We start from the raw sequence: 25,019 nt of genomic DNA, 5'->3' as shown, positions 1-25,019 counted from the left end.
CTACATACTTTCAAGGAGAGAGTGATTCCTGTGTTGTTCTTTTTTTCTGGGGATGTTGTTTCCTATTAAAAACTGCCCTGGGCCATGGTTCTGTCATTTTTAGCATCACACTTCCCCCAGTTTTTTAACATTTATTTTTAAACTAACTTATCCAGAAGAATTATCCATCTGTGAATTAACCCAATTCCTGTTTCCATAAACATTACACAGACATGCTTCAGCAGGGCCAGAATCAGAATTTACTATCTCTAATCTGGTAGCTACAGGTTGAGTCTCATTTATCTGGAATTTCAAAATCTACAATCTTCCAAAATCTAAAATCCATGGGTGACTGACATAGTGATAACTTTGCTTTCTGATGGTTCAGTGTACACAAACTTTGTTTCCTGCACAAAATTATTAAAATATTATGTATATAATTACCTTCAGGCTATGTGTATAAGGTGCATACAAAACATACATTAATTTCATGTTTAGACTTGGGTCCCATCTCTGAGATATCTCATTATGTACAGTGAATCCTTGGTATCTGCTGCGGTTTGGCTCCATGTCCCTCTCTGGAGACTAAACTCGGTGGGTGCTCGAGTCCCATTTTATATAATGGTGTAGTAAAATGGTATCCCTTATTTAAAATGGCAAAAATAAAAATTTGCTTTCTGGAATTAATTTTTTTCTCCCCAAGCTGTAGATGTCTCAGTCCGTGGATGCAGAATCCATACACACAGAGCTTTGTTCTGGTGCCACAACAAACTACTGTTTCACAGAATTCCATAGCACTGAGCCATGGCAGTTCAAGTAGTGTCAAACTGGATTATTTTTGCAGTGTGGCTGTAGCTAGTTTCCTTAGGACAGGGAAATAACTGTTAATCCACTTTAGTTTTGAAAGCATACAGGACTATAGGCCTTCAGGAAATTGAATTGAAGGGGATTTTCACTCATAGGGTTTTCTGTAATGTATTGTTCTAATTGGGAATCTTGTCCTAAAAACCAAAGAGAGCTTTGTTTCAGATTTTCTCCAGGATTTTTAGATCTATTAGGATGGGTGGCATTTCTTCAGAATCAGAATGATTATCACAAGACTGTTGATACTGCTTTTATTTCCATATCAGGAGAATAGCCAGGATACATTTGACATTCTACATAAGCACAGTGTTTTAACAGGTATGTTCCACCTTATTGGCTGCATATTTGCAAGAAGCATTTTTATAATCTAAAAAGCAAATGATAATAACTATTTACAACTTATCTCTTTAGGAAAGCTTTAAAGCTACTTGCATAGGCTCCTTCCTGTATATACTCCATAGGCTAAACTCCTGGCTTATTTTTGAAGTTGCTTGAATACAAGGTTCTAGTCCAGTCATGATTTTAATCCACTTCAGGTCCATTGAATGGAACTACTGTCTTGATGCTAAAGTCTGATTCTTTTTATCATGATGGCTGGATATTACAACCCTTGTCTTAAGACTGATGTCAATGAAATGGTCAGATGCATTTCATGTCACTTTTGTTCTAGACACACTGGCAGAAAAACTGAATTCTGGTCTGCTCAGTGTATGCCTTTAGGTTGTGAGTTAGTATAGGATACTATCTAGTCATGGCCCATATTTGTACCTGATATCAGAGCTGGAACAATCCTATTTTGAGACCACAACCTGCAGGATCCTTCAGCCAGCATTGCTAATGGCTGTGTGGATTAGAGTACTCTAGGATATGTTCCAAAAAACCCCTCCAATTCTAAGTTCTATCTGGTATGAGGGGAAATTCTCATTAAGTAAAAAGACATTTAAAAAAGCACTCACTGGTTGATTCACAAAGGTTTGTCAATAAGTGAATACGGGTGACTGTTGGCAACTATACTACATTATGTAAGCAGACGCTTTGTAACCTAATTGTATTTTCCTATGAAGTTGGGGAAGAATTTTACTACATTTCTGCACCCTAATGAGAAATCTGGGAAAGGAAGCTGCTAAATTCTCTCTGCTTTGCAGGACCATATGAACCAAAAATTTATGTGATTATGTGCACACCATGATAATACAGCACATGATCTGTCTCTGGTATGCATTCAACATAAAAATGGTAAGATGTTTCAATTAGTCAGAAGCACGTAGTCTTTCAGTCTGTAAAGCTCTGACCACGTGCATCTGTTGCTGTATACTGGATTTAACCTTTGGCTCCCGGTGCAGAAGCCTGAAAACAACCTCTATAGTGGCTTTCTTATACCCAGCGGCAGATGCACTTCATCTTGTTATAAAATGAGTGTGAGTGCTGGTGGTGCTTTTTCTGTGACATGAATAAGGTATAAAACTCTAAAAGGCAGACCGACTCAGATCTTAAGACACTGGCATTAAGACAGTTGATAATAAAAAGACATTTCAGAAACTGCCTTTAGCTGTGATGGTTTCTTTACACATAAGTGACCAGCATGATTATTGCAGCTGTGCCAGAATGTCAGAAAATATGGAATTGTGTTCTTCCTGTTTTCAGGGATGTTATAGTTAGGTATGTTGATGCAACTATTATAAATGATACTAAATAACTTCAGCTCCTGGCATATTATCTGAACTGGATTGCAGATTGGACTGCTTAAAGAAGAATAAACATTATAGCATCAATAGTATTATTTCCACTTGGTCGGTTTTAAAATGATCCTGCAATATACCTATTGTTCAAAGATAATGAAAATATATATTCTTTCATATGATAGCAGCAGAAATAGTTAGAAAAATAAAATTTAAAAAAAGAAAAAAGTGTATCTAATTTCCCCAGCACTAGCTTTTAGTACTTTTCGAAAACAATCTAGAACAATTCATTCTTTGATTTTCAGCTAATCATGTTTAATTTCTTGTCCAGTCTTTTCTTTCTCCAAATAGGTTTAAAGAAGGTGTTATTCCACAGAAAGGATCTCTGTTGGCTTCTTTTCATCAGTAGTTTTGCTTGCATGTCTTTATTTCTTTACACACATGTCCCTCACAACAAATGTCTTTCTTAGGAACTATTCAGGTATGTATCCATGGACTTGTAAACACAAATGGAATACAAAACATGTTCGATCACTGTCATTTAAGGTAATGTATTCTTTCTGTATGCTACAAAGGGGGCAATGAGTTGTCTGCTTTTTATTGTGTTTATAACTTCTTTGAATTTGAACATATCTCTGAATTTTGAGGGGAAAAGCATTTCATTTTGATGCCTCTTCTGGAATGCTTTGGGATGCAGCTTTCTCTTTCTCTAGCAGTATCAGTTCAGTTCTTGCTGATGATGAAACAATAGGCTCAGAAGGTATGGCTCCTGAGGTTTCCTCTCCTTCTTTCTCTGTGATTGACTCTTTAGGTGGTAAGGTTTCTTGTGCATCAAAAAAAGTTTCTGATTTTTCTGTTGGACTTTCATCATCCTGAGTTTTTTTTCCTGTTGGATCTTGCTCCTCTTCTTTGTCAGTTTCCTTGCTCTTTTTGGTTGGAGATGAAAAACCTAACTTGGGAAATCTAAACCACCCAGTTTTTTCAGCTTGTTGGGCTGAATCACTATCTGATGCGGGTGGGTCATCAGGCTGAGTTTCTGGAAATGACTTTTCAGCTTCAGGCTTGGAATCTGAGGCTGCATCATCAGCAGAGGAAGAAAATCCAATACTTGGAAACCAAAATTTAAACCTGCCAGAAGATCTCTTACTATCAGATTTTTCTTTTGGATCAGTTGGCTCTGCTTCAGTACCTGAAACTTTGGTTTCTTCTGTGACTTCTATAGCAGACTCAGACATCCCTTCTGATGGTTTACCATGATGGCTCTCTGCAAATTCACTGGAAGATTGTACTTCAACTGTGAATGCTTTTACCTTTGTCAAGGTAGTAGTAGAAGATATACCTGCAGTAAATTCACTGTCTTGGCCTTTCTCAGGTAATTTCAGTTCAGTTAAACCAGTCATTTGTGTTGCTTGTCCCGAACTTTCATCTGAAGGTTGGTGATCTTTACTTTCAAATGTTTCATTCATATATTCAGTAGAAGACAATTTGACTGGGGTATCTACAGTCACATGTGATTCCTGGATTTTTACTTTCAGAAGAGAAAACCCATAGGCAGCAGTTTTAACTTCTGAAGGAGGAATCTCAGATTCCCTCGCTATTTGAGTGGAGAAGGACTCCTCATCACCACAGCTAAATTCAGATTTACTTACTTTTTTTATTTCCTTGCCATCTGTATATTGTCCTTGAATGTGCAATGGTGCACTTGAGATAAATGAATCTTCAGGTGGAAGTTTAATTTCAAGTTGTGTTCTCTGAATGTCTGGCTCCATTAGTGTTGTAATTTTTGCAACTGACTTTTGGATTTTACCATCTGTGGTCTGTATTATCTCTGTAGGAAATCCAACACTGAATTGTGTTGGCCTCTGGATGTGTGTTGTTGCTTCTGCAGAAGAAGACTCTGTAGAAGGGAGTTTACTTTCCATATGCGTTCTTTGAATGGTAGGTTCAGACAATGTCGTAATCCTGACTTTTGATTTCTGGATATTATCTTCACTTTCTACGTTCTCTTCAAGGAATGTGGGTCTGAGTTCTGGTTGAAGGGCACCCTTAAAATCATTATCAGCAGATTTCTTAACCGCTGTCTCTTCTGAAGATGAAATTTGCTCGTCCACAGTAGATGTTCTGTGTATGAACTTGGGCATTTGAAGTCTTTGAATATGGAAACATAGTTCTGAATCTTCAAATTGTTTATCTGTAGTGACCATTGATTCTTCTGTAAAATCTGTCTGTGGAATTTTCACGTCAGCAAAACTTTCCGGAATTCCTGATATCGCATCTTCAGTTTTCGCTGGTGAAACCTCAGTCTCCATCTTTGTTTGATCAACAAGAACTTCTGAAACTTTTGGTTTGGAACGTAGATGGCCAAATTTTGGCATCTTGAATTTAGATGTTTTTGTTTTACTCAGCCCATCTCTACCTTCTACTTTCAGTTTGTCTTCTGTGACAGTATCTTTTTCAAAGCCTTCAGTTGGGAAATCTATTATTTCAAAGTCCTCTTCAATGAATGAAGTATCCATTTTAACTTCTGAAGGGGCAACATCATTTTCCTTTTGGTCTACAGTAACATCAGCAACACTCCCAGTGCTCTTTGTAGTAGACCAGCCAAATGAAGGCACACCAAACCTTGGCATCTTGAATGTGCTTTCTTTTCCTTGAATACTTGTTTTGGGTGCTTTAATTTGGCTCTCTGTCTTCTCAGTTTTTGCTACTATATCTGGGCTTTGCACAACCACCTCTCTCTCTGCACTAGCAGTATCAATTTCCCCCTCTGTTCCACCTACAGTAATTTTCATGGATGATGCCTCTGCCATTGGTTTGGTTTTATGCTGCATATCTATATCACATTTAGGGAGAGTTATATCAATATCCACTTTTGGCACACTGGTTTGTGATAAAGCTACAGTAGCAGTAGATTCATGAGTTTGTAAATTCTCTACTTCAGCACCATGTTTAACTATATCAGCATATGATTTTGTCCCCACAGCAGTTATTTTATGCTCTGCTTTTCCAGAGAGTTGCAAAAAGCTGTCTTCACCTGATAGACCAATGTCAGATCTCTTCTCTTTCTGTACTGCAATCCCACTGTCTTCTTCCTGAGGAAAAATTACTTTGCCTTCTAAAATGTCTTTTCCAACAGATGATTCAACATCCACATGGTGAGACTGGATTACAACTTCTGGAGCTGCTATTTCAACTCCTACTTCAGCAATTGCAGCTTTTCCAGTGCTGCCTTCAGCTTCAGCATCATCTTTTTTCCCCTTTGAAGATGATCGGCCAAATGAGGGCATCCTGAATTTTGGCATTTTAAACCAACTCTGAGACTCCTCAGTCTGAACTTCTCCAGATTTTGCTTCAGGTTCTTCTTGGGATTTTGCATCCTTTTCATCAGGACTGGCAACAGATGTGTCAGATGCTTTGGTCTCATCTCTGGGTGTCTGTGGGATTTTAATTGTCCCAGCTGAAACCTTTGCATCACTGGCATCGGCTTTAACTTCCAATGTTGAAACTTCTCCACTCCATCTGCCTGTTTCTTTTCTCGCATGCTGTTGAGGTACTTCACCTTCCATTTCCGTTGAGGTGATGGCACTCTCTGGACATTCTGCAATTCCAAACTTTGGCATTTGGAGTTTTGGCAGGCTAATCTTCCCCTCCTTGCCTTCAGTTATCACACTTGCTCTATCCACAACTATTTCACCTTCTAAGCTTATTTCTGAACTCTTCACTTCAGATGAACTATCCATTGTGGATACTTCAATATCAGTTTGAGGTAGGGTAATAGCTGCATCTATTTGGGAAGTTTTGATATCTGATTTTGATATGCCTTTTGGCATCTTTATACTTATTTCAGTTTCTTCCTCTTTCCTTGTGGTAAAACTGCTTTCTATGTCAGGTATTTGTACCGAAGCACCATCTCGTTCCTCAGCAATATCTGTTTCTACTTTATCCTGTGATTTTGGTAGTTTTGCCCGAGGGAGGGAGATTTTAGGCATAGTAAAATGAGGCCTTTTTACCTGACTCTTTTTGGTAGATGAGTCAGCATCTTGGTCCATGTGGATTTCTTGATCGTGAGACAGAACTGCTTTTAGTTCTGCATCTGTATCTATAGTCAATTTAGGTTCTTCTTGAGAGTCTTTTATGTTAGTTTTAATAGCTGCTTCTTTTTTAGGGGACCAGTTAAAGGATGGCAACCTGAATTTTGGCATTTTGAAATTCCCTTCTTTCTCTTCTGCATCTAAGCTTCCAGTCTTCATCTCCTTCTCAAGTTTTGTTTCAGTAGCATCTGAATATGAAGTCCCAGTCTCTGGCTGTGCCACAGAAAAACCACCTGATGGTATTTTGACATCCACTGCTGTCTTCAAGTCAGATGTAGGAATTTGGGAAATTTTTATATTCCCTTCCAAAGCAGTTTTTTCTACACCTTTGGTATCATACTCAGCTTCACATGTTGGAGCTTCCACTGCAATGTCAGCAATATCTGTTGTTGTTTTCAGCTGGGGAACATCAGTATCCTCAGATGGTAGACTGATACTAGCTTCTGGAATTTTCCCTTTAGAAAATGAAATTCCAAACTTTGGCATTTGGAATTTTGACCGTTTAATCTTCCCATCAACACCATCACTCTTTATCTCTGCTCCATCTACAGATATTTCAGTGGATGATCTTTCCACTTTTACTTCTGGACCTTCAACCACAGGGACTTTAATTTCTGCTGTTAATTTACTTACGTCATCACTAACATAATCTGCTTTTAGTTCTTGTTCTGAAAGACCAATATCAAGTGTAGGAAGCTGGGCATCACTTTTAGTTAGGCTGCCTTCCCTATCCATTTTAGGAACTTTAATTTCTGGTTTTGAAAGTTCCAGACTTGCGAGTTTCACTTTTGGCATTTTAATGCCTTTTTGAACATCACTGCCAGTGATTTCTTTTTCTGGTATTTGTAGTGAAATCTCTCCTTCTTCCTCAGATATAGATATTGTCAGGTCAGTCTCCAGATCTGGGAAAGTTGTATCAACTTTGTGACCCTTCATTTTTGGAAGGGATATTTTTGGCATGCTAAACTGAGGCCTTCTAATTTTGCTTTTCTCACTGCCTTTATCAACAGACATATGAGCCTCCAGTTGTACAGTTTGTCCTTCAGTTTCTTCCACAGTGAGTGTTAACTCAGGTTCTGTGTCATGTGTTGCATCCATAATGGACTCTTCTAAGTTTGTACCCATGTCAGCAGAAACAGTCGCTTCCTTTTTCGGAGACCAGCTAAATGATGGTAACTTGAACTTTGGCATCTTAAATTTACTTTCTTTTTCCACAGTGTCCTTTTCAATAGTTTCACTTTTTGTATCTTTGCCATCTAAACCTGAACTCTCAATGTTAACCTCTGATTCTATTAGAGATGGATGGCCATCTATCTCTGATGTTTGAATATCATCTCTTGACATCTGGGGAATTTTCACTGAAGAAACTTGCATTACGAGATCATCACCAAATTCGACATCAGATTCGTTACATATCATATGATATTTGGTAAGAGTAACATCATCATCTGCTACGTTTTCACCCTCATCAATCTTAGAAGGAGTTATTTCCACTTTAGAAAACCCCAAATTAGGCAGATGAAATCTAGGCAAGCTGATATTTAGCCCCCCTACATGACCTTGAGATTCAGGAATATTCATGCTGGTTTCAGGAATACTGTCTTGGGACTCGGGAACTTCTCGAAAATCTGAAGCCTGAAATTCAAATTCCAAAGATGGGCTGGTAACCCCAGTTCCTGATAAAACAACATTTCCATCTAGCACATGAGGGGAAGTTGACAACTCAGGTTTCTGAAGGGTTTCATCAGTCACAGTGTCAGTCTTATATGAAGAGGATTTGCCAAAGGAAGAAATGTTAAATTTGGGCATTTTAAATTTGCTACTTTTCTTCTTAAAAAGTTTTGCTGAGGATGATGAATACTCTGGGAGGTTTACACCAGGATCATGATCAATCTCAGCTGGTTGAAGCTTAAGGTCACCTTCAAGTCCGACGGAAGGCAGGGTGACTTCAGCCTTGAGTTCAGGCTTAGGGACCTGAATCTCCATGGACGGTAAGGTGATTTCGGCTTCTGCAGCTGCTTTTCCTTTGGGAAGGGACACTCCAAACTTTGGCATGTGGAACTTTGGCATTTTAAACTTGCCATCCACGCCTTCCACCTTTACCTCGGCCCCGTCCAGAGCAACCTGGGCTGACGGTGCCTCCAGCTGTAGGTCTGGAGCTTTGAGTTCCAAGGAAGCCTGGCCTGAAGGGAGCTTCACGTCGGGTGCTGAGAGGCTGACGTCTGCTTGAAGGTCGCCTGTTTTGAGCTCTGGTTTGGTAATGCTGAGATCAGCAGAGGGAAGTGTTGCATCCACCTTCGGCATGCTAAGGTCCACGTCGCCTTTGGGGCCTTTGACATCTGGTTTGGAGAAGCCCATGCTGGGCATCTTGAACTTTGGCATGTGAATTTTCATCCCGCCACCCTCGACGCTTCCCTCTGCCTCAGGAACCTTGACGGAGACGTCTGCCTCTGGTAACTCGACTTTAGCTTTGGGAAGGGAGACATCGGTTTCCACCTTGGGCAGGCTGACTCCCACTTGCGGTGTCTTGACCTTGGGCATTTTGACACTGGGCATCTTGACATCTGGCATTTTGAATTTCCCCTTCTCTCCCACCTCCACTTCTAGGCTTGGTGCTTCCATCTCGGCCTTTGGCAGCTTAACGTCACCTTCAAGTCCGACGGAAGGCAGGGTGACTTCAGCCTTGAGTTCAGGCTTAGGGACCTCAACCTCCATGGACGGTAAGGTGATTTCGGCTTCTGCAGCTGCTTTTCCTTTGGGAAGGGACACTCCAAACTTTGGCATGTGGAACTTTGGCATTTTAAACTTGCCGTCCACGCCTTCCACCTTTATCTCGGCTCCGTCCAGAGCAACCTGGGCTGACGGTGCCTCCAGCTGTAGGTCTGGAGCTTTGAGTTCCAAGGAAGCCTGGCCTGAAGGGAGCTTCACGTCGGGTGCTGAGAGGCTGACGTCTGCTTGAAGGTCACCTGTTTTGAGCTCTGGTTTGGTAATGCTGAGATCAGCAGAGGGAAGTGTTGCATCCACCTTCGGCATGCTAAGGTCCACGTCGCCTTTGGGGCCTTTGACATCTGGTTTGGAGAAACCCATGCTGGGCATCTTGAACTTTGGCATGTGAATTTTCATCCCGCCACCCTCGACGCTTCCCTCTGCCTCAGGAACCTTGACGGAGACGTCTGCCTCTGGTAACTCGACTTTAGCTTTGGGAAGGGAGACATCGGTTTCCACCTTGGGCAGGCTGACTCCCACTTGCGGTGTCTTGACCTTGGGCATTTTGACACTGGGCATCTTGACATCTGGCATTTTGAATTTCCCCTTCTCTCCCACCTCCACTTCTAGGCTTGGTGCTTCCATCTTGGCCTTTGGCAGCTTAACGTCACCTTCAAGTCCGACGGAAGGCAGGGTGACTTCAGCCTTGAGTTCAGGCTTAGGGACCTCAACCTCCATGGACGGTAAGGTGATTTCGGCTTCTGCAGCTGCTTTTCCTTTGGGAAGGGACACTCCAAACTTTGGCATGTGGAACTTTGGCATTTTAAACTTGCCGTCCACGCCTTCCACCTTTATCTCGGCTCCGTCCAGAGCAACCTGGGCTGACGGTGCCCCCAGCTGTAGGTCTGGAGCTTTGAGTTCCAAGGAAGCCTGGCCTGAAGGGAGCTTCACGTCGGGTGCTGAGAGGCTGACGTCTGCTTGAAGGTCGCCTGTTTTGAGCTCTGGTTTGGTAATGCTGAGATCAGCAGAGGGAAGTGTTGCATCCACCTTCGGCATGCTAAGGTCCACGTCGCCTTTGGGGCCTTTGACATCTGGTTTGGAGAAGCCCATGCTGGGCATCTTGAACTTTGGCATGTGAATTTTCATCCCGCCACCCTCGACGCTTCCCTCTGCCTCTGGAACCTTGACGGAGACGTCTGCCTCTGGTAACTCGACTTTAGCTTTGGGAAGGGAGACATCGGTTTCCACCTTGGGCAGGCTGACTCCCACTTGCGGTGTCTTGACCTTGGGCATTTTGACACTGGGCATCTTGACATCTGGCATTTTGAATTTCCCCTTCTCTCCCACCTCCACTTCTAGGCTTGGTGCTTCCATCTCGGCCTTTGGCAGCTTAACGTCACCTTCAAGTCCGACGGAAGGCAGGGTGACTTCAGCCTTGAGTTCAGGCTTCGGGACCTCAACCTCCATGGACGGTAAGGTGATTTCGGCTTCTGCAGCTGCTTTTCCTTTGGGAAGGGACACTCCAAACTTTGGCATGTGGAACTTTGGCATTTTAAACTTGCCGTCCACGCCTTCCACCTTTATCTCGGCTCCGTCCAGAGCAACCTGGGCTGACGGTGCCTCCAGCTGTAGGTCTGGAGCTTTGAGTTCCAAGGAAGCCTGGCCTGAAGGGAGCTTCACGTCGGGTGCTGAGAGGCTGACGTCTGCTTGAAGGTCACCTGTTTTGAGCTCTGGTTTGGTAATGCTGAGATCAGCAGAGGGAAGTGTTGCATCCACCTTCGGCATGCTAAGGTCCACGTCGCCTTTGGGGCCTTTGACATCTGGTTTGGAGAAACCCATGCTGGGCATCTTGAACTTTGGCATGTGAATTTTCATCCTGCCACCCTCGACGCTTCCCTCTGCCTCAGGAACCTTGACGGAGACGTCTGCCTCTGGTAACTCGACTTTAGCTTTGGGAAGGGAGACATCGGTTTCCACCTTGGGCAGGCTGACTCCCACTTGCGGTGTCTTGACCTTGGGCATTTTGACACTGGGCATCTTGACATCTGGCATTTTGAATTTCCCCTTCTCTCCCACCTCCACTTCTAGGCTTGGTGCTTCCATCTTGGCCTTTGGCAGCTTAACGTCACCTTCAAGTCCGACGGAAGGCAGGGTGACTTCAGCCTTGAGTTCAGGCTTAGGGACCTCAACCTCCATGGACGGTAAGGTGATTTCGGCTTCTGCAGCTGCTTTTCCTTTGGGAAGGGACACTCCAAACTTTGGCATGTGGAACTTTGGCATTTTAAACTTGCCGTCCACGCCTTCCACCTTTATCTCGGCTCCGTCCAGAGCAACCTGGGCTGACGGTGCCTCCAGCTGTAGGTCTGGAGCTTTGAGTTCCAAGGAAGCCTGGCCTGAAGGGAGCTTCACGTCGGGTGCTGAGAGGCTGACGTCTGCTTGAAGGTCGCCTGTTTTGAGCTCTGGTTTGGTAATGCTGAGATCAGCAGAGGGAAGTGTTGCATCCACCTTCGGCATGCTAAGGTCCACGTCGCCTTTGGGGCCTTTGACATCTGGTTTGGAGAAGCCCATGCTGGGCATCTTGAACTTTGGCATGTGAATTTTCATCCCGCCACCCTCGACGCTTCCCTCTGCCTCAGGAACCTTGACGGAGACGTCTGCCTCTGGTAACTCGACTTTAGCTTTGGGAAGGGAGACATCGGTTTCCACCTTGGGCAGACTGACTCCCACTTGCGGTGTCTTGACCTTGGGCATTTTGACACTGGGCATCTTGACATCTGGCATTTTGAATTTCCCCTTCTCTCCCACCTCCACTTCTAGGCTTGGTGCTTCCATCTCGGCCTTTGGCAGCTTAACGTCACCTTCAAGTCCGACGGAAGGCAGGGTGACTTCAGCCTTGAGTTCAGGCTTAGGGACCTCAACCTCCATGGACGGTAAGGTGATTTCGGCTTCTGCAGCTGCTTTTCCTTTGGGAAGGGACACTCCAAACTTTGGCATGTGGAACTTTGGCATTTTAAACTTGCCGTCCACGCCTTCCACCTTTATCTCGGCTCCGTCCAGAGCAACCTGGGCTGACGGTGCCTCCAGCTGTAGGTCTGGAGCTTTGAGTTCCAAGGAAGCCTGGCCTGAAGGGAGCTTCACGTCGGGTGCTGAGAGGCTGACGTCTGCTTGAAGGTCGCCGGTTTTGAGCTCTGGTTTGGTAATGCTGAGATCAGCAGAGGGAAGTGTTGCATCCACCTTCGGCATGCTAAGGTCCACGTCGCCTTTGGGGCCTTTGACATCTGGTTTGGAGAAGCCCATGCTGGGCATCTTGAACTTTGGCATGTGAATTTTCATCCCGCCACCCTCGACGCTTCCCTCTGCCTCTGGAACCTTGACGGAGACGTCTGCCTCTGGTAACTCGACTTTAGCTTTGGGAAGGGAGACATCGGTTTCCACCTTGGGCAGGCTGACTCCCACTTGCGGTGTCTTGACCTTGGGCATTTTGACACTGGGCATCTTGACATCTGGCATTTTGAATTTCCCCTTCTCTCCCACCTCCACTTCTAGGCTTGGTGCTTCCATCTCGGCCTTTGGCAGCTTAACGTCACCTTCAAGTCCGACGGAAGGCAGGGTGACTTCAGCCTTGAGTTCAGGCTTCGGGACCTCAACCTCCATGGACGGTAAGGTGATTTCGGCTTCTGCAGCTGCTTTTCCTTTGGGAAGGGACACTCCAAACTTTGGCATGTGGAACTTTGGCATTTTAAACTTGCCGTCCACGCCTTCCACCTTTATCTCGGCTCCGTCCAGAGCAACCTGGGCTGACGGTGCCTCCAGCTGTAGGTCTGGAGCTTTGAGTTCCAAGGAAGCCTGGCCTGAAGGGAGCTTCACGTCGGTTGCTGAGAGGCTGACGTCTGCTTGAAGGTCGCCTGTTTTGAGCTCTGGTTTGGTAATGCTGAGATCAGCAGAGGGAAGTGTTGCATCCACCTTCGGCAGGCTAAGGTCCACGTCGCCTTTGGGGCCTTTGACATCTGGTTTGGAGAAACCCATGCTGGGCATCTTGAACTTTGGCATGTGAATTTTCATCCCGCCACCCTCGACGCTTCCCTCTGCCTCAGGAACCTTGACGGAGACGTCTGCCTCTGGTAACTCGACTTTAGCTTTGGGAAGGGAGACATCGGTTTCCACCTTGGGCAGGCTGACTCCCACTTGCGGTGTCTTGACCTTGGGCATTTTGACACTGGGCATCTTGACATCTGGCATTTTGAATTTCCCCTTCTCTCCCACCTCCACTTCTAGGCTTGGTGCTTCCATCTCGGCCTTTGGCAGCTTAACGTCACCTTCAAGTCCGACGGAAGGCAGGGTGACTTCAGCCTTGAGTTCAGGCTTAGGGACCTCAACCTCCATGGACGGTAAGGTGATTTCGGCTTCTGCAGCTGCTTTTCCTTTGGGAAGGGACACTCCAAACTTTGGCATGTGGAACTTTGGCATTTTAAACTTGCCGTCCACGCCTTCCACCTTTATCTCAGCTCCGTCCAGAGCAACCTGGGCTGACGGTGCCTCCAGCTGTAGGTCTGGAGCTTTGAGTTCCAAGGAAGCCTGGCCTGAAGGGAGCTTCACGTCGGGTGCTGAGAGGCTGACGTCTGCTTGAAGGTCGCCTGTTTTGAGCTCTGGTTTGGTAATGCTGAGATCAGCAGAGGGAAGTGTTGCATCTACCGTCGGCATGCTAAGGTCCACGTCGACTTTGGGGCCTTTGACATCTGGTTTGGAGAAGCCCATGCTGGGCATCTTGAACTTTGGCATGTGAATTTTCATCCCGCCACCCTCGACGCTTCCCTCTGCCTCAGGAACCTTGACGGAGACGTCTGCCTCTGGTAACTCAACTTTAGCTTTGGGAAGGGAGACATCGGTTTCCACCTTGGGCAGACTGACTCCCACTTGCGGTGTCTTGACCTTGGGCATTTTGACACTGGGCATCTTGACATCTGGCATTTTGAATTTCCCCTTCTCTCCCACCTCCACTTCTAGGCTTGGTGCTTCCATCTCGGCCTTTGGCAGCTTAACGTCACCTTCAAGTCCGACGGAAGGCAGGGTGACTTCAGCCTTGAGTTCAGGCTTAGGGACCTCAACCTCCATGGACGGTAAGGTGATTTCGGCTTCTGCAGCTGCTTTTCCTTTGGGAAGGGACACTCCAAACTTTGGCATGTGGAACTTTGGCATTTTAAACTTGCCGTCCACGCCTTCCACCTTTATCTCGGCTCCGTCCAGAGCAACCTGGGCTGACGGTGCCTCCAGCTGTAGGTCTGGAGCTTTGAGTTCCAAGGAAGCCTGGCCTGAAGGGAGCTTCACGTCGGGTGCTGAGAGGCTGACGTCTGCTTGAAGGTCGCCTGTTTTGAGCTCTGGTTTGGTAATGCTGAGATCAGCAGAGGGAAGTGTCGCATCTACCGTCGGCATGCTAAGGTCCACGTCGACTTTGGGGCCTTTGACATCTGGTTTGGAGAAGCCCATGCTGGGCATCTTGAACTTTGGCATGTGAATTTTCATCCCGCCACCCTCGACGCTTCCCTCTGCCTCAGGAACCTTGACGGAGACGTCTGCCTCTGGTAACTCGACTTTAGCTTTGGGAAGGGAGACATCGGTTTCCACCTTGGGCAGGCTGACTCCCACTTGCGGTGTCTTGACCTTGGGCATTTTGACACTGGGCATCTTGACATCTGGCATTTTGAATTTCCCCTTCTCTCCCACCTCCACTTCTAGGCTTGGTGCTTCCATCTCGGCCTTTGGCAGCTTAACGTAACCTTCAAGTCCGACGGAAGGCAGGGTGACTTCAGCCTTGAGTTCAGGCTTAGGGACCTCAACCTCCATGGACGGTAAGGTGCTTTCGGCTTCTGCAGCTGCTTTTCCTTTGGGAAGGGACACTCCAAACTTTGGCATGTGGAACTTTGGCATTTTAAACTTGCCGTCCACGCCTTCCACCTTTATCTCGGCTCCGTCCAGAGCAACCTGGGCTGACGGTGCCTCCAGCTGTAGGTCTGGAGATTTGAGTTCCAAGGAAGCCTGGCCTGAAGGGAGCTTCACGTCGGGTGCTGAGAGGCTGACGTCTGCTTGAAGGTCACCTGTTTTGAGCTCTGGTTTGGTAATGCTGAGATCAGCAGAGGGAAGTGTTGCATCTACCGTCGGCATGCTAAGGTCCACGTCGACTTTGGGGCCTTTGACATCTGGTTTGGAGAAGCCCATGCTGGGCATCTTGAACTTTGGCATGTGAATTTTCATCCCGCCACCCTCGACGCTTCCCTCTGCCTCGGGAACCTTGACGGAGACGTCTGCCTCTGGTAACTCGACTTTAGCTTTGGGAAGGGAGACATCGGTTTCCACCTTGGGCAGGCTGACTCCCACTTGCGGTGTCTTGACCTTGGGCATTTTGACACTGGGCATCTTGACATCTGGCATTTTGAATTTCCCCTTCTCTCCCACCTCCACTTCTAGGCTTGGTGCTTCCATCTCGGCCTTTGGCAGCTTAACGTCACCTTCAAGTCCGACGGAAGGCAGGGTGACTTCAGCCTTGAGTTCAGGCTTAGGGACCTCAACCTCCATGGACGGTAAGGTGCTTTCGGCTTCTGCAGCTGCTTTTCCTTTGGGAAGGGACACTCCAAACTTTGGCATGTGGAACTTTGGCATTTTAAACTTGCCGTCCACGCCTTCCACCTTTATCTCGGCTCCGTCCAGAGCAACCTGGGCTGACGGTGCCTCCAGCTGTAGGTCTGGAGCTTTGAGTTCCAAGGAAGCCTGGCCTGAAGGGAGCTTCACGTCGGGTGCTGAGAGGCTGACGTCTGCTTGAAGGTCGCCTGTTTTGAACTCTGGTTTGGTAATGCTGAGATCAGCAGAGGGAAGTGTCGCATCTACCGTCGGCATGCTAAGGTCCACGTCGACTTTGGGGCCTTTGACATCTGGTTTGGAGAAGCCCATGCTGGGCATCTTGAACTTTGGCATGTGAATTTTCATCCCGCCACCCTCGACGCTTCCCTCTGCCTCAGGAACCTTGACGGAGACGTCTGCCTCTGGTAACTCGACTTTAGCTTTGGGAAGGGAGACATCGGTTTCCACCTTGGGCAGGCTGACTCCCACTTGCGGTGTCTTGACCTTGGGCATTTTGACACTGGGCATCTTGACATCTGGCATTTTGAATTTCCCCTTCTCTCCCACCTCCACTTCTAGGCTTGGTGCTTCCATCTTGGCCTTTGGCAGCTTAACGTCACCTTCAAGTCCGACGGAAGGCAGGGTGACTTCAGCCTTGAGTTCAGGCTTAGGGACCTCAACCTCCATGGACGGTAAGGTGATTTCGGCTTCTGCAGCTGCTTTTCCTTTGGGAAGGGACACTCCAAACTTTGGCATGTGGAACTTTGGCATTTTAAACTTGCCGTCCACGCCTTCCACCTTTATCTCGGCTCCGTCCAGAGCAACCTGGGCTGACGGTGCCTCCAGCTGTAGGTCTGGAGCTTTGAGTTCCAAGGAAGCCTGGCCTGAAGGGAGCTTCACGTCAGGTGCTGAGAGGCTGACGTCTGCTTGAAGGTCGCCTGTTTTGAGCTCTGGTTTGGTAATGCTGAGATCAGCAGAGGGAAGTGTTGCATCCACCTTCGGCATGCTAAGGCCCACGTCGCCTTTGGGGCCTTTGACATCTGGTTTGGAGAAACCCATGCTGGGCATCTTGAACTTTGGCATGTGAATTTTCATCCCGCCATCCTCGACGCTTCCCTCTGCCTCTGGAACCTTGACGGAGACGTCTGCCTCTGGTAACTCGACTTTAGCTTTGGGAAGGGAGACATCGGTTTCCACCTTGGGCAGGCTGACTCCCACTTGCGGTGTCTTGACCTTGGGCATTTTGACACTGGGCATCTTGACATCTGGCATTTTGAATTTCCCCTTCTCTCCCACCTCCACTTCTAGGCTTGGTGCTTCCATCTCGGCCTTTGGCAGCTTAACGTCACCTTCAAGTCCGACGGAAGGCAGGGTGACTTCAGCCTTGAGTTCAGGCTTCGGGACCTCAACCTCCATGGACGGTAAGGTGATTTCGGCTTCTGCAGCCGCTTTTCCTTTGGGAAGGGACACTCCAAACTTTGGCATGTGGAACTTTGGCATTTTAAACTTGCCGTCCACGCCTTCCACCTTTATCTCGGCTCCGTCCAGAGCAACCTGGGCTGACGGTGCCTCCAGCTGTAGGTCTGGAGCTTTGAGTTCCAAGGAAGCCTGGCCTGAAGGGAGCTTCACGTCGGGTGCTGAGAGGCTGACGTCTGCTTGAAGGTCGCCTGTTTTGAGCTCTGGTTTAGTAATGCTGAGATCAGCAGAGGGAAGTGTTGCATCCACCTTTGGCATGCTAAGGTCCACGTCGCCTTTGGGGCCTTTGACATCTGGTTTGGAGAAACCCATGCTGGGCATCTTGAACTTTGGCATGTGAATTTTCATCCCGCCACCCTCGACGCTTCCTTCTGCCTCAGGAACCTTGACGGAGACATCTGCCTCTGGTAACTCGACTTTAGCTTTGGGAAGGGAGACATCGGTTTCCACCTTGGGCAGGCTGACTCCCACTTGCGGTGTCTTGACCTTGGGCATTTTGACACTGGGCATCTTGACATCTGGCATTTTGAATTTCCCCTTCTCTCCCACCTCCACTTCTAGGCTTGGTGCTTCCATCTCGGCCTTTGGCAGCTTAACGTCACCTTCAAGTCCGACAGAAGGCAGGGTGACTTCAGCCTTGAGTTCAGGCTTAGGGACCTCAACCTCCATGGACGGTAAGGTGATTTCAGCTTCTGCAGCCGCTTTTCCTTTGGGAAGGGACACTCCAAACTTTGGCATGTGGAACTTTGGCATTTTAAACTTGCCGTCCACGCCTTCCACCTTTATCTCGGCTCCGTCCAGAGCAACCTGGGCTGACGGTGCCTCCAGCTGTAGGTCTGGAGCTTTGAGTTCCATGGAAGCCTGGCCTGAAGGGAGCTTCACGTCGGGTGCTGAGAGGCTGACGTCTGCTTGAAGGTCCCCTGTTTTGAGCTCTGGTTTGGTAATGCTGAGATCAGCAGAGGGAAGTGTTGCATCCACCTTCGGCATGCTAAGGTCCACGTCGACTTTGGGGCCTTTGACATCTGGTTTGGAGAAGCCCATGCTGGGCATCTTGAACTTTGGCATGTGAATTTTCATCCCGCCACCCTCGACGCTTCCCTCTGCCTCAGGAACCTTGACGGAGACGTCTGCCTCTGGTAACTCGACTTTAGCTTTGGGAAGGGAGACATCGGTTTCCACCTTGGGCAGGCTGACTCCCACTTGCGGTGTCTTGACCTTGGGCATTTTGACACTGGGCATCTTGACATCTGGCATTTTGAATTTCCCCTTCTCTCCCACCTCCACTTCTAGGCTCGGTGCTTCCATCTCGGCCTTTGGCAGCTTAACGTCACCTTCAAGTCCGACGGAAGGCAGGGTGACTTCAGCCTTGAGTTCAGGCTTCGGGACCTCAACCTCCATGGACGGTAAGGTGATTTCGGCTTCTGCAGCTGCTTTTCCTTTGGGAAGGGACACTCCAAACTTTGGCATTTTAAACTTGCCGTCCACGCCTTCCACCTTTATCTCGGCTCCATCCAGAGCAACCTGGGCTGACGGTGCCTCCAGCTGTAGGTCTGGAGATTTGAGTTCCAAGGAAGCTTGGCCTGAAGGGAGCTTCACGTCGGGTGCTGAGAGGCTGACGTCTGCTTGAAGGTCGCCTGTTTTGAGCTCTGGTTTGGTAATGCTGAGATCAGCAGAGGGAAGTGTTGCATCCACCTTCGGCATGCTAAAGTCCACATCGCCTTTGGGGCCTTTGACATCTGGTTTGGAGAAGCCCATGCTGGGCATCTTGAACTTTGGCATGTGAATTTTCATCCCGCCACCCTCGACGCTTCCCTCTGCCTCTGGAACCTTGACGGAGACGTCTGCCTCTGGTAACTCGACTTTAGCTTTGGGAAGGGAGACATCGGTTTCCACCTTGGGCAGGCTGACTCCCACTTGCGGTGTCTTGACCTTGGGCATTTTGACACTGGGCATCTTGACATCTGGCATTTTGAATTTCCCCTTCTCTCCCACCTCCACTTCTAGGCTTGGTGCTTCCATCTCGGCCTTTGGCAGCTTAACGTCACCTTCAAGTCCGACGGAAGGCAGGGTGACTTCAGCCTTGAGTTCAGGCTTCGGGACCTCAACCTCCATTGACGGTAAGGTGATTTCAGCTTCTGCATCTGCTTTTCCTTTGGGAAGGGACACTCCAAACTTTGGCATGTGGAACTTTGGCATTTTAAACTTGCCGTCCACGCCTTCCACCTTTATCTCGGCTCCGTCCAGAGCAACCTGGGCTGACGGTGCCTCCAGCTGTAGGTCTGGAGCTTTGAGTTCCAAGGAAGCCTGGCCTGAAGGGAGCTTCACGTCGGTTGCTGAGAGGCTGACGTCTGCTTGAAGGTCGCCTGTTTTGAGCTCTGGTTTGGTAATGCTGAGATCAGCAGAGGGAAGTGTTGCATCCACCTTCGGCATGCTAAGGTCCACGTCGCCTTTGGGGCCTTTGACATCTGGTTTGGAGAAGCCCATGCTGGGCATCTTGAACTTTGGCATGTGAATTTTCATCCCGTCACCCTTGATACTTCCCTCTGCCTCAGGAACCTTGACGGAGACGTCTGCCTCTGGTAACTCGACTTTAGCTTTGGGAAGGGAGACATCGGTTTCCACCTTGGGCAGGCTGACTCCCACTTGTGGTGTCTTGACCTTGGGCATTTTGACACTGGGCATCTTGACATCTGGCATTTTGAATTTCCCCTTCTCTCCCACCTCCACTTCTAGGCTTGGTGCTTCCATCTCGGCCTTTGGCAGCTTAACGTCACCTTCAAGTCCGACGGAAGGCAGGGTGACTTCAGCCTTGAGTTCAGGCTTCGGGACCTCAACCTCCATGGACGGTAAGGTGATTTCAGCTTCTGCAGCTGCTTTTCCTTTGGGAAGGGACACTCCAAACTTTGGCATGTGGAACTTTGGCATTTTAAACTTGCCGTCCACGCCTTCCACCTTTATCTCGGCTCCGTCCAGAGCAACCTGGGCTGACGGTGCCTCCAGCTGTAGGTCTGGAGCTTTGAGTTCCAAAGAAGCCTGGCCTGAAGGGAGCTTCACGTCGGGTGCTGAGAGGTTGACGTCTGCTTGAAGGTCGCCTGTTTTGAGCTCTGGTTTGGTAATGCTGAGATCAGCAGAGGGAAGTGTTGCATCTACCGTCAGCATGCTAAGGTCCACGTCGACTTTGGGGCCTTTGACATCTGGTTTGGAGAAGCCCATGCTGGGCATCTTGAACTTTGGCATGTGAATTTTCATCCCGCCACCCTCGACGCTTCCCTCTGCCTCAGGAACCTTGACGGAGACGTCTGCCTCTGGTAACTCGACTTTAGCTTTGGGAAGGGAGACATCGGTTTCCACCTTGGGCAGGCTGACTCCCACTTGCGGTGTCTTGACCTTGGGCATTTTGACACTGGGCATCTTGACATCTGGCATTTTGAATTTCCCCTTCTCTCCCACCTCCACTTCTAGGCTTGGTGCTTCCATCTCGGCCTTTGGCAGCTTAACGTCACCTTCAAGTCCGACGGAAGGCAGGGTGACTTCAGCCTTGAGTTCAGGCTTAGGGACCTCAACCTCCATGGACGGTAAGGTGATTTCGGCTTCTGCAGCTGCTTTTCCTTTGGGAAGGGACACTCCAAACTTTGGCATGTGGAACTTTGGCATTTTAAACTTGCCGTCCACGCCTTCCACCTTTATCTCGGCTCCGTCCAGAGCAACCTGGGCTGACGGTGCCTCCAGCTGTAGGTCTGGAGCTTTGAGTTCCATGGAAGCCTGGCCTGAAGGGAGCTTCACGTCGGGTGCTGAGAGGCTGACGTCTGCTTGAAGGTCGCCTGTTTTGAGCTCTGGTTTGGTAATGCTGAGATCAGCAGAGGGAAGTGTTGCATCCACCTTCGGCATGCTAAGGTCCACGTCGCCTTTGGGGCCTTTGACATCTGGTTTGGAGAAGCCCATGCTGGGCATCTTGAACTTTGGCATGTGAATTTTCATCCCGCCACCCTCGACGCTTCCCTCTGCCTCTGGAACCTTGACGGAGACGTCTGCCTCTGGTAACTCGACTTTAGCTTTGGGAAGGGAGACATCGGTTTCCACCTTGGGCAGGCTGACTCCCACTTGCGGTGTCTTGACCTTGGGCATTTTGACACTGGGCATCTTGACATCTGGCATTTTGAATTTCCCCTTCTCTCCCACCTCCACTTCTAGGCTTGGTGCTTCCATCTCGGCCTTTGGCAGCTTAACGTCACCTTCAAGTCCGACGGAAGGCAGGGTGACTTCAGCCTTGAGTTCAGGCTTCGGGACCTCAACCTCCATGGACGGTAAGGTGATTTCAGCTTCTGCAGCTGCTTTTCCTTTGGGAAGGGACACTCCAAACTTTGGCATGTGGAACTTTGGCATTTTAAACTTGCCGTCCACGCCTTCCACCTTTATCTCGGCTCCGTCCAGAGCAACCTGGGCTGACGGTGCCTCCAGCTGTAGGTCTGGAGCTTTGAGTTCCAAAGAAGCCTGGCCTGAAGGGAGCTTCACGTCGGGTGCTGAGAGGCTGACGTCTGCTTGAAGGTCGCCTGTTTTGAGCTCTGGTTTGGTAATGCTGAGATCAGCAGAGGGAAGTGTTGCATCTACCGTCAGCATGCTAAGGTCCACGTCGACTTTGGGGCCTTTGACATCTGGTTTGGAGAAGCCCATGCTGGGCATCTTGAACTTTGGCATGTGAATTTTCATCCCGCCACCCTCGACGCTTCCCTCTGCCTCAGGAACCTTGACGGAGACGTCTGCCTCTGGTAACTCGACTTTAGCTTTGGGAAGGGAGACATCGGTTTCCACCTTGGGCAGGCTGACTCCCACTTGCGGTGTCTTGACCTTGGGCATTTTGACACTGGGCATCTTGACATCTGGCATTTTGAATTTCCCCTTCTCTCCCACCTCCACTTCTAGGCTTGGTGCTTCCATCTCGGCCTTTGGCAGCTTAACGTCACCTTCAAGTCCGACGGAAGGCAGGGTGACTTCAGCCTTGAGTTCAGGCTTAGGGACCTCAACCTCCATGGACGGTAAGGTGATTTCGGCTTCTGCAGCTGCTTTTCCTTTGGGAAGGGACACTCCAAACTTTGGCATGTGGAACTTTGGCATTTTCAACTTGCTGTCCATGCCTTCCACCTTAATATCATCCCCATCCAGAGTGACCTGGGCTGATGGTTGATTCATCTGGAGATGTGCATCTTTTAGGGCAAATGTAGCCTCAGATCGTGTGACTCTCATGTCAGGTGCTGTCATAATAATATTTGAATCCTCTTTTATTTTTCCTGTTATTTTTCCCTCTATTTCTGGTTTTTCTTTTTCTTTTTTTCCTTTTTCTCCTTCAATTTCAGTGTGTATTTTTTCTTTTGAGTCTTTGTGCTTCTTTTTTCTTGCTTTTGGAAGCTGTTGTGGAGTTAACTTTGCTTCTTTTTCATTCATGTCATTTGTTTGTATTGCAGATATTATCTGTGATGTTATTATTCCAGTTTCTGGTTGTGCAATATTTTTTTCAGATTTCATTTTCTTTTCCTTTGGTTTTTTAATTGTTAGTTCAACTTCAGGGTATTTTTTCGCATGGTATGGAAGTTCAGGTTTTGTTTCAATTATACTTTTTTTATGCTTTTCTTTTTCTTCTTTTCCCCTGTCTTTATCCCATGTAGGATATTCTTCTGCTATGGTTAATTCTGGGATTTCTCCAGTAGTGTCATTTTCAAAGTCAGTAAGTGGTTTCACTTCATATTTTGTTGTATCCTCTGTTTCTTGTTTACTTCTATGCATCTTAAATCCTATACTAGGAAATTTTAATTTCTTCTGACTTCCTTTTTTAACCTTTTTATGGAGTTCCTCTTGTTGAAATTGTGACTCTGTGTCTGTACTTGTTGGAGAGACATCTGGAATCGTATGCTCATATGCATCTGATGTGCTACGAGATCTTCGGTGTCCCAAAATCTTTTTACCTTTCATTGATTGGAATTTTGGCCAAGAAAGCCTATCTTTCTTTGTTCTTTTTGGTCTTCCAACTCTTTGTTTTACTATCAGGTTTGCTTTATCTTCTGAAGTGGTCTTCTCTGACAATTCCAGAGCTTCCTTTCCCTGGGAAATAGAATTGCCGTAATATACTCTATGCAATGTATAATATTTATTCTTAGAAAATACTTATATCCTCCTTTGTCCTCCTAATTTTTTCCAGGTCATTTGCAACTTAATATTCATGAGTTGGGAAAAATGTGTAACATAGTCAATGAATAGATACTTTAAGTAAGAGATAAACATTCAATAAAACCCTTAAACACCTGATAGTTTTGAAGTAATGAACACGTAAAGATAATACTAATTTTGGAGCCTACATTTTTTTGTGGGTTTTTCAGGCTATGTGGCTATGTTCTAGAAGAGTTTCTTCCTGACGTTTCGCCAGCATTGCCAGCATAGAAGATGCCAGCCACAGATGCTGGCAAAACGTCAGGAAGAAACTCTTCTAGAACATGGCCACATAGCCCAAAAAACCCACAAAAAACTATGGATGCCGGCCATGAAAGCCTTCGACTTCACATTGGAGCCTAAAATCTTGTAAAATTTTCAAATAGAATTCAAATAGAATTTAGAAATAAAATGAAATACATAGTCTCACTTGCTGTGGACTATAAACTTCTTTTCTTTCTGAAGCTGAAAAACAGTGAGCATTGGACCCTGCCAGGATGAAATCCCTCATTTTCATCCACCTATACTGTACAGAATTTTCTTTGGCTTGGAAAAAATGTTATTTTATGAATAAATTGACTAATAGCTTTTTGGGGACATGATGGGCATTTCATCCCATTTCCAGCATTACCTCACCCAATTTAATTATGTAAAGACCTTGTGATAGGTTTGCATTTATTGTTGTTGTTGTTGTGTTCCTTCAAATTACAGTCTGCCCTTCTTATACGCGGATTTGCCTTCCGCGGATTTGAGCATCTGCGGAAGGCAAACCCGGAAGCTGTCCCCAATGGCGGCGCGCGTGAACGCGTGCCGCCATTGGGGACAAAAGTCCCTTGCTTACCCTCCCCTTTCCTTCCCTCCCTTCCTGCCTCCCTCCTTCCCTCCTTCCCTCCCTTTCCCCACTTACCTTGTTCGTCGCCGCCGCCATCGCCTTGGCCTCCCAGTCGCCGTTACCGGCGGCGGCAGTGGCGGCAAGAAGGCATGACCTCGGCCTCCGCGGGAAGGCCGGTTGGCGCTGGAGGCCAAAGGGCCTCTAGGCAGCCACCCGGCCCTTCTGTGGAGGCTGCATCTGCGAGGAGGCCAGCCTGGAGGGCAGGCTTCGGCCTCCTCATGGCTGCCGCCTCCACAAAAGGGTCGGGTGGCTGCCTGGAGGCCCTTCCGCCTCCAGTGCCAACCGGCCTTCCCATGGAGGCCGAAGACCATGCCTCCTTGCCGCCACCGCCACTGCCGGTAACGGCGACTGGGAGGCCAAGGTGATGGTGGTGGCGACGAACAAGGTAAGTGGGGAAAGGGAGGGAGGGAAGGAGGAAGGCAGGAAGGGAGGGAAGGAAAGGGGAGGGTAAGCCAGGGACTTTTGTCCTCAATGGCGGTGCGCGTGCACACGCGCCGCCATTGGGGACAATAGGGACTTGAG

The 25,019-nt window shown here is 47.6% G+C and overlaps 1 protein-coding gene across 1 annotated transcript in view; it reads right to left on the bottom strand.

Annotated features, from left to right (window-relative positions):
- Positions 1-1,087: 1,087 nt before the first annotated feature.
- AHNAK2 (AHNAK nucleoprotein 2) overlaps positions 1,088-25,019 on the bottom strand; it is a 139,357-nt gene continuing 115,425 nt past the window's right edge. The window contains exon 7 of the mRNA XM_089523177.1: positions 1,088-23,500. Within this exon, the coding sequence (XP_089379303.1) occupies positions 3,182-23,500 (20,319 nt within the window). The 3' untranslated portion in view covers positions 1,088-3,181. The remainder of the gene's footprint in view (positions 23,501-25,019) is intronic.

The sequence above is a fragment of the Sceloporus occidentalis genome, unplaced genomic scaffold (genome assembly GCF_023333645.1).
Source record: "Sceloporus occidentalis isolate IW3139 unplaced genomic scaffold, rSceOcc1.0.p SCAF_4, whole genome shotgun sequence".
Classification (NCBI taxonomy): domain Eukaryota; kingdom Metazoa; phylum Chordata; class Lepidosauria; order Squamata; family Phrynosomatidae; genus Sceloporus; species Sceloporus occidentalis.
The sequence above is the reverse complement of the archived record's forward strand: the minus strand, read 5'-3'. Positions and strand labels throughout refer to the sequence as shown.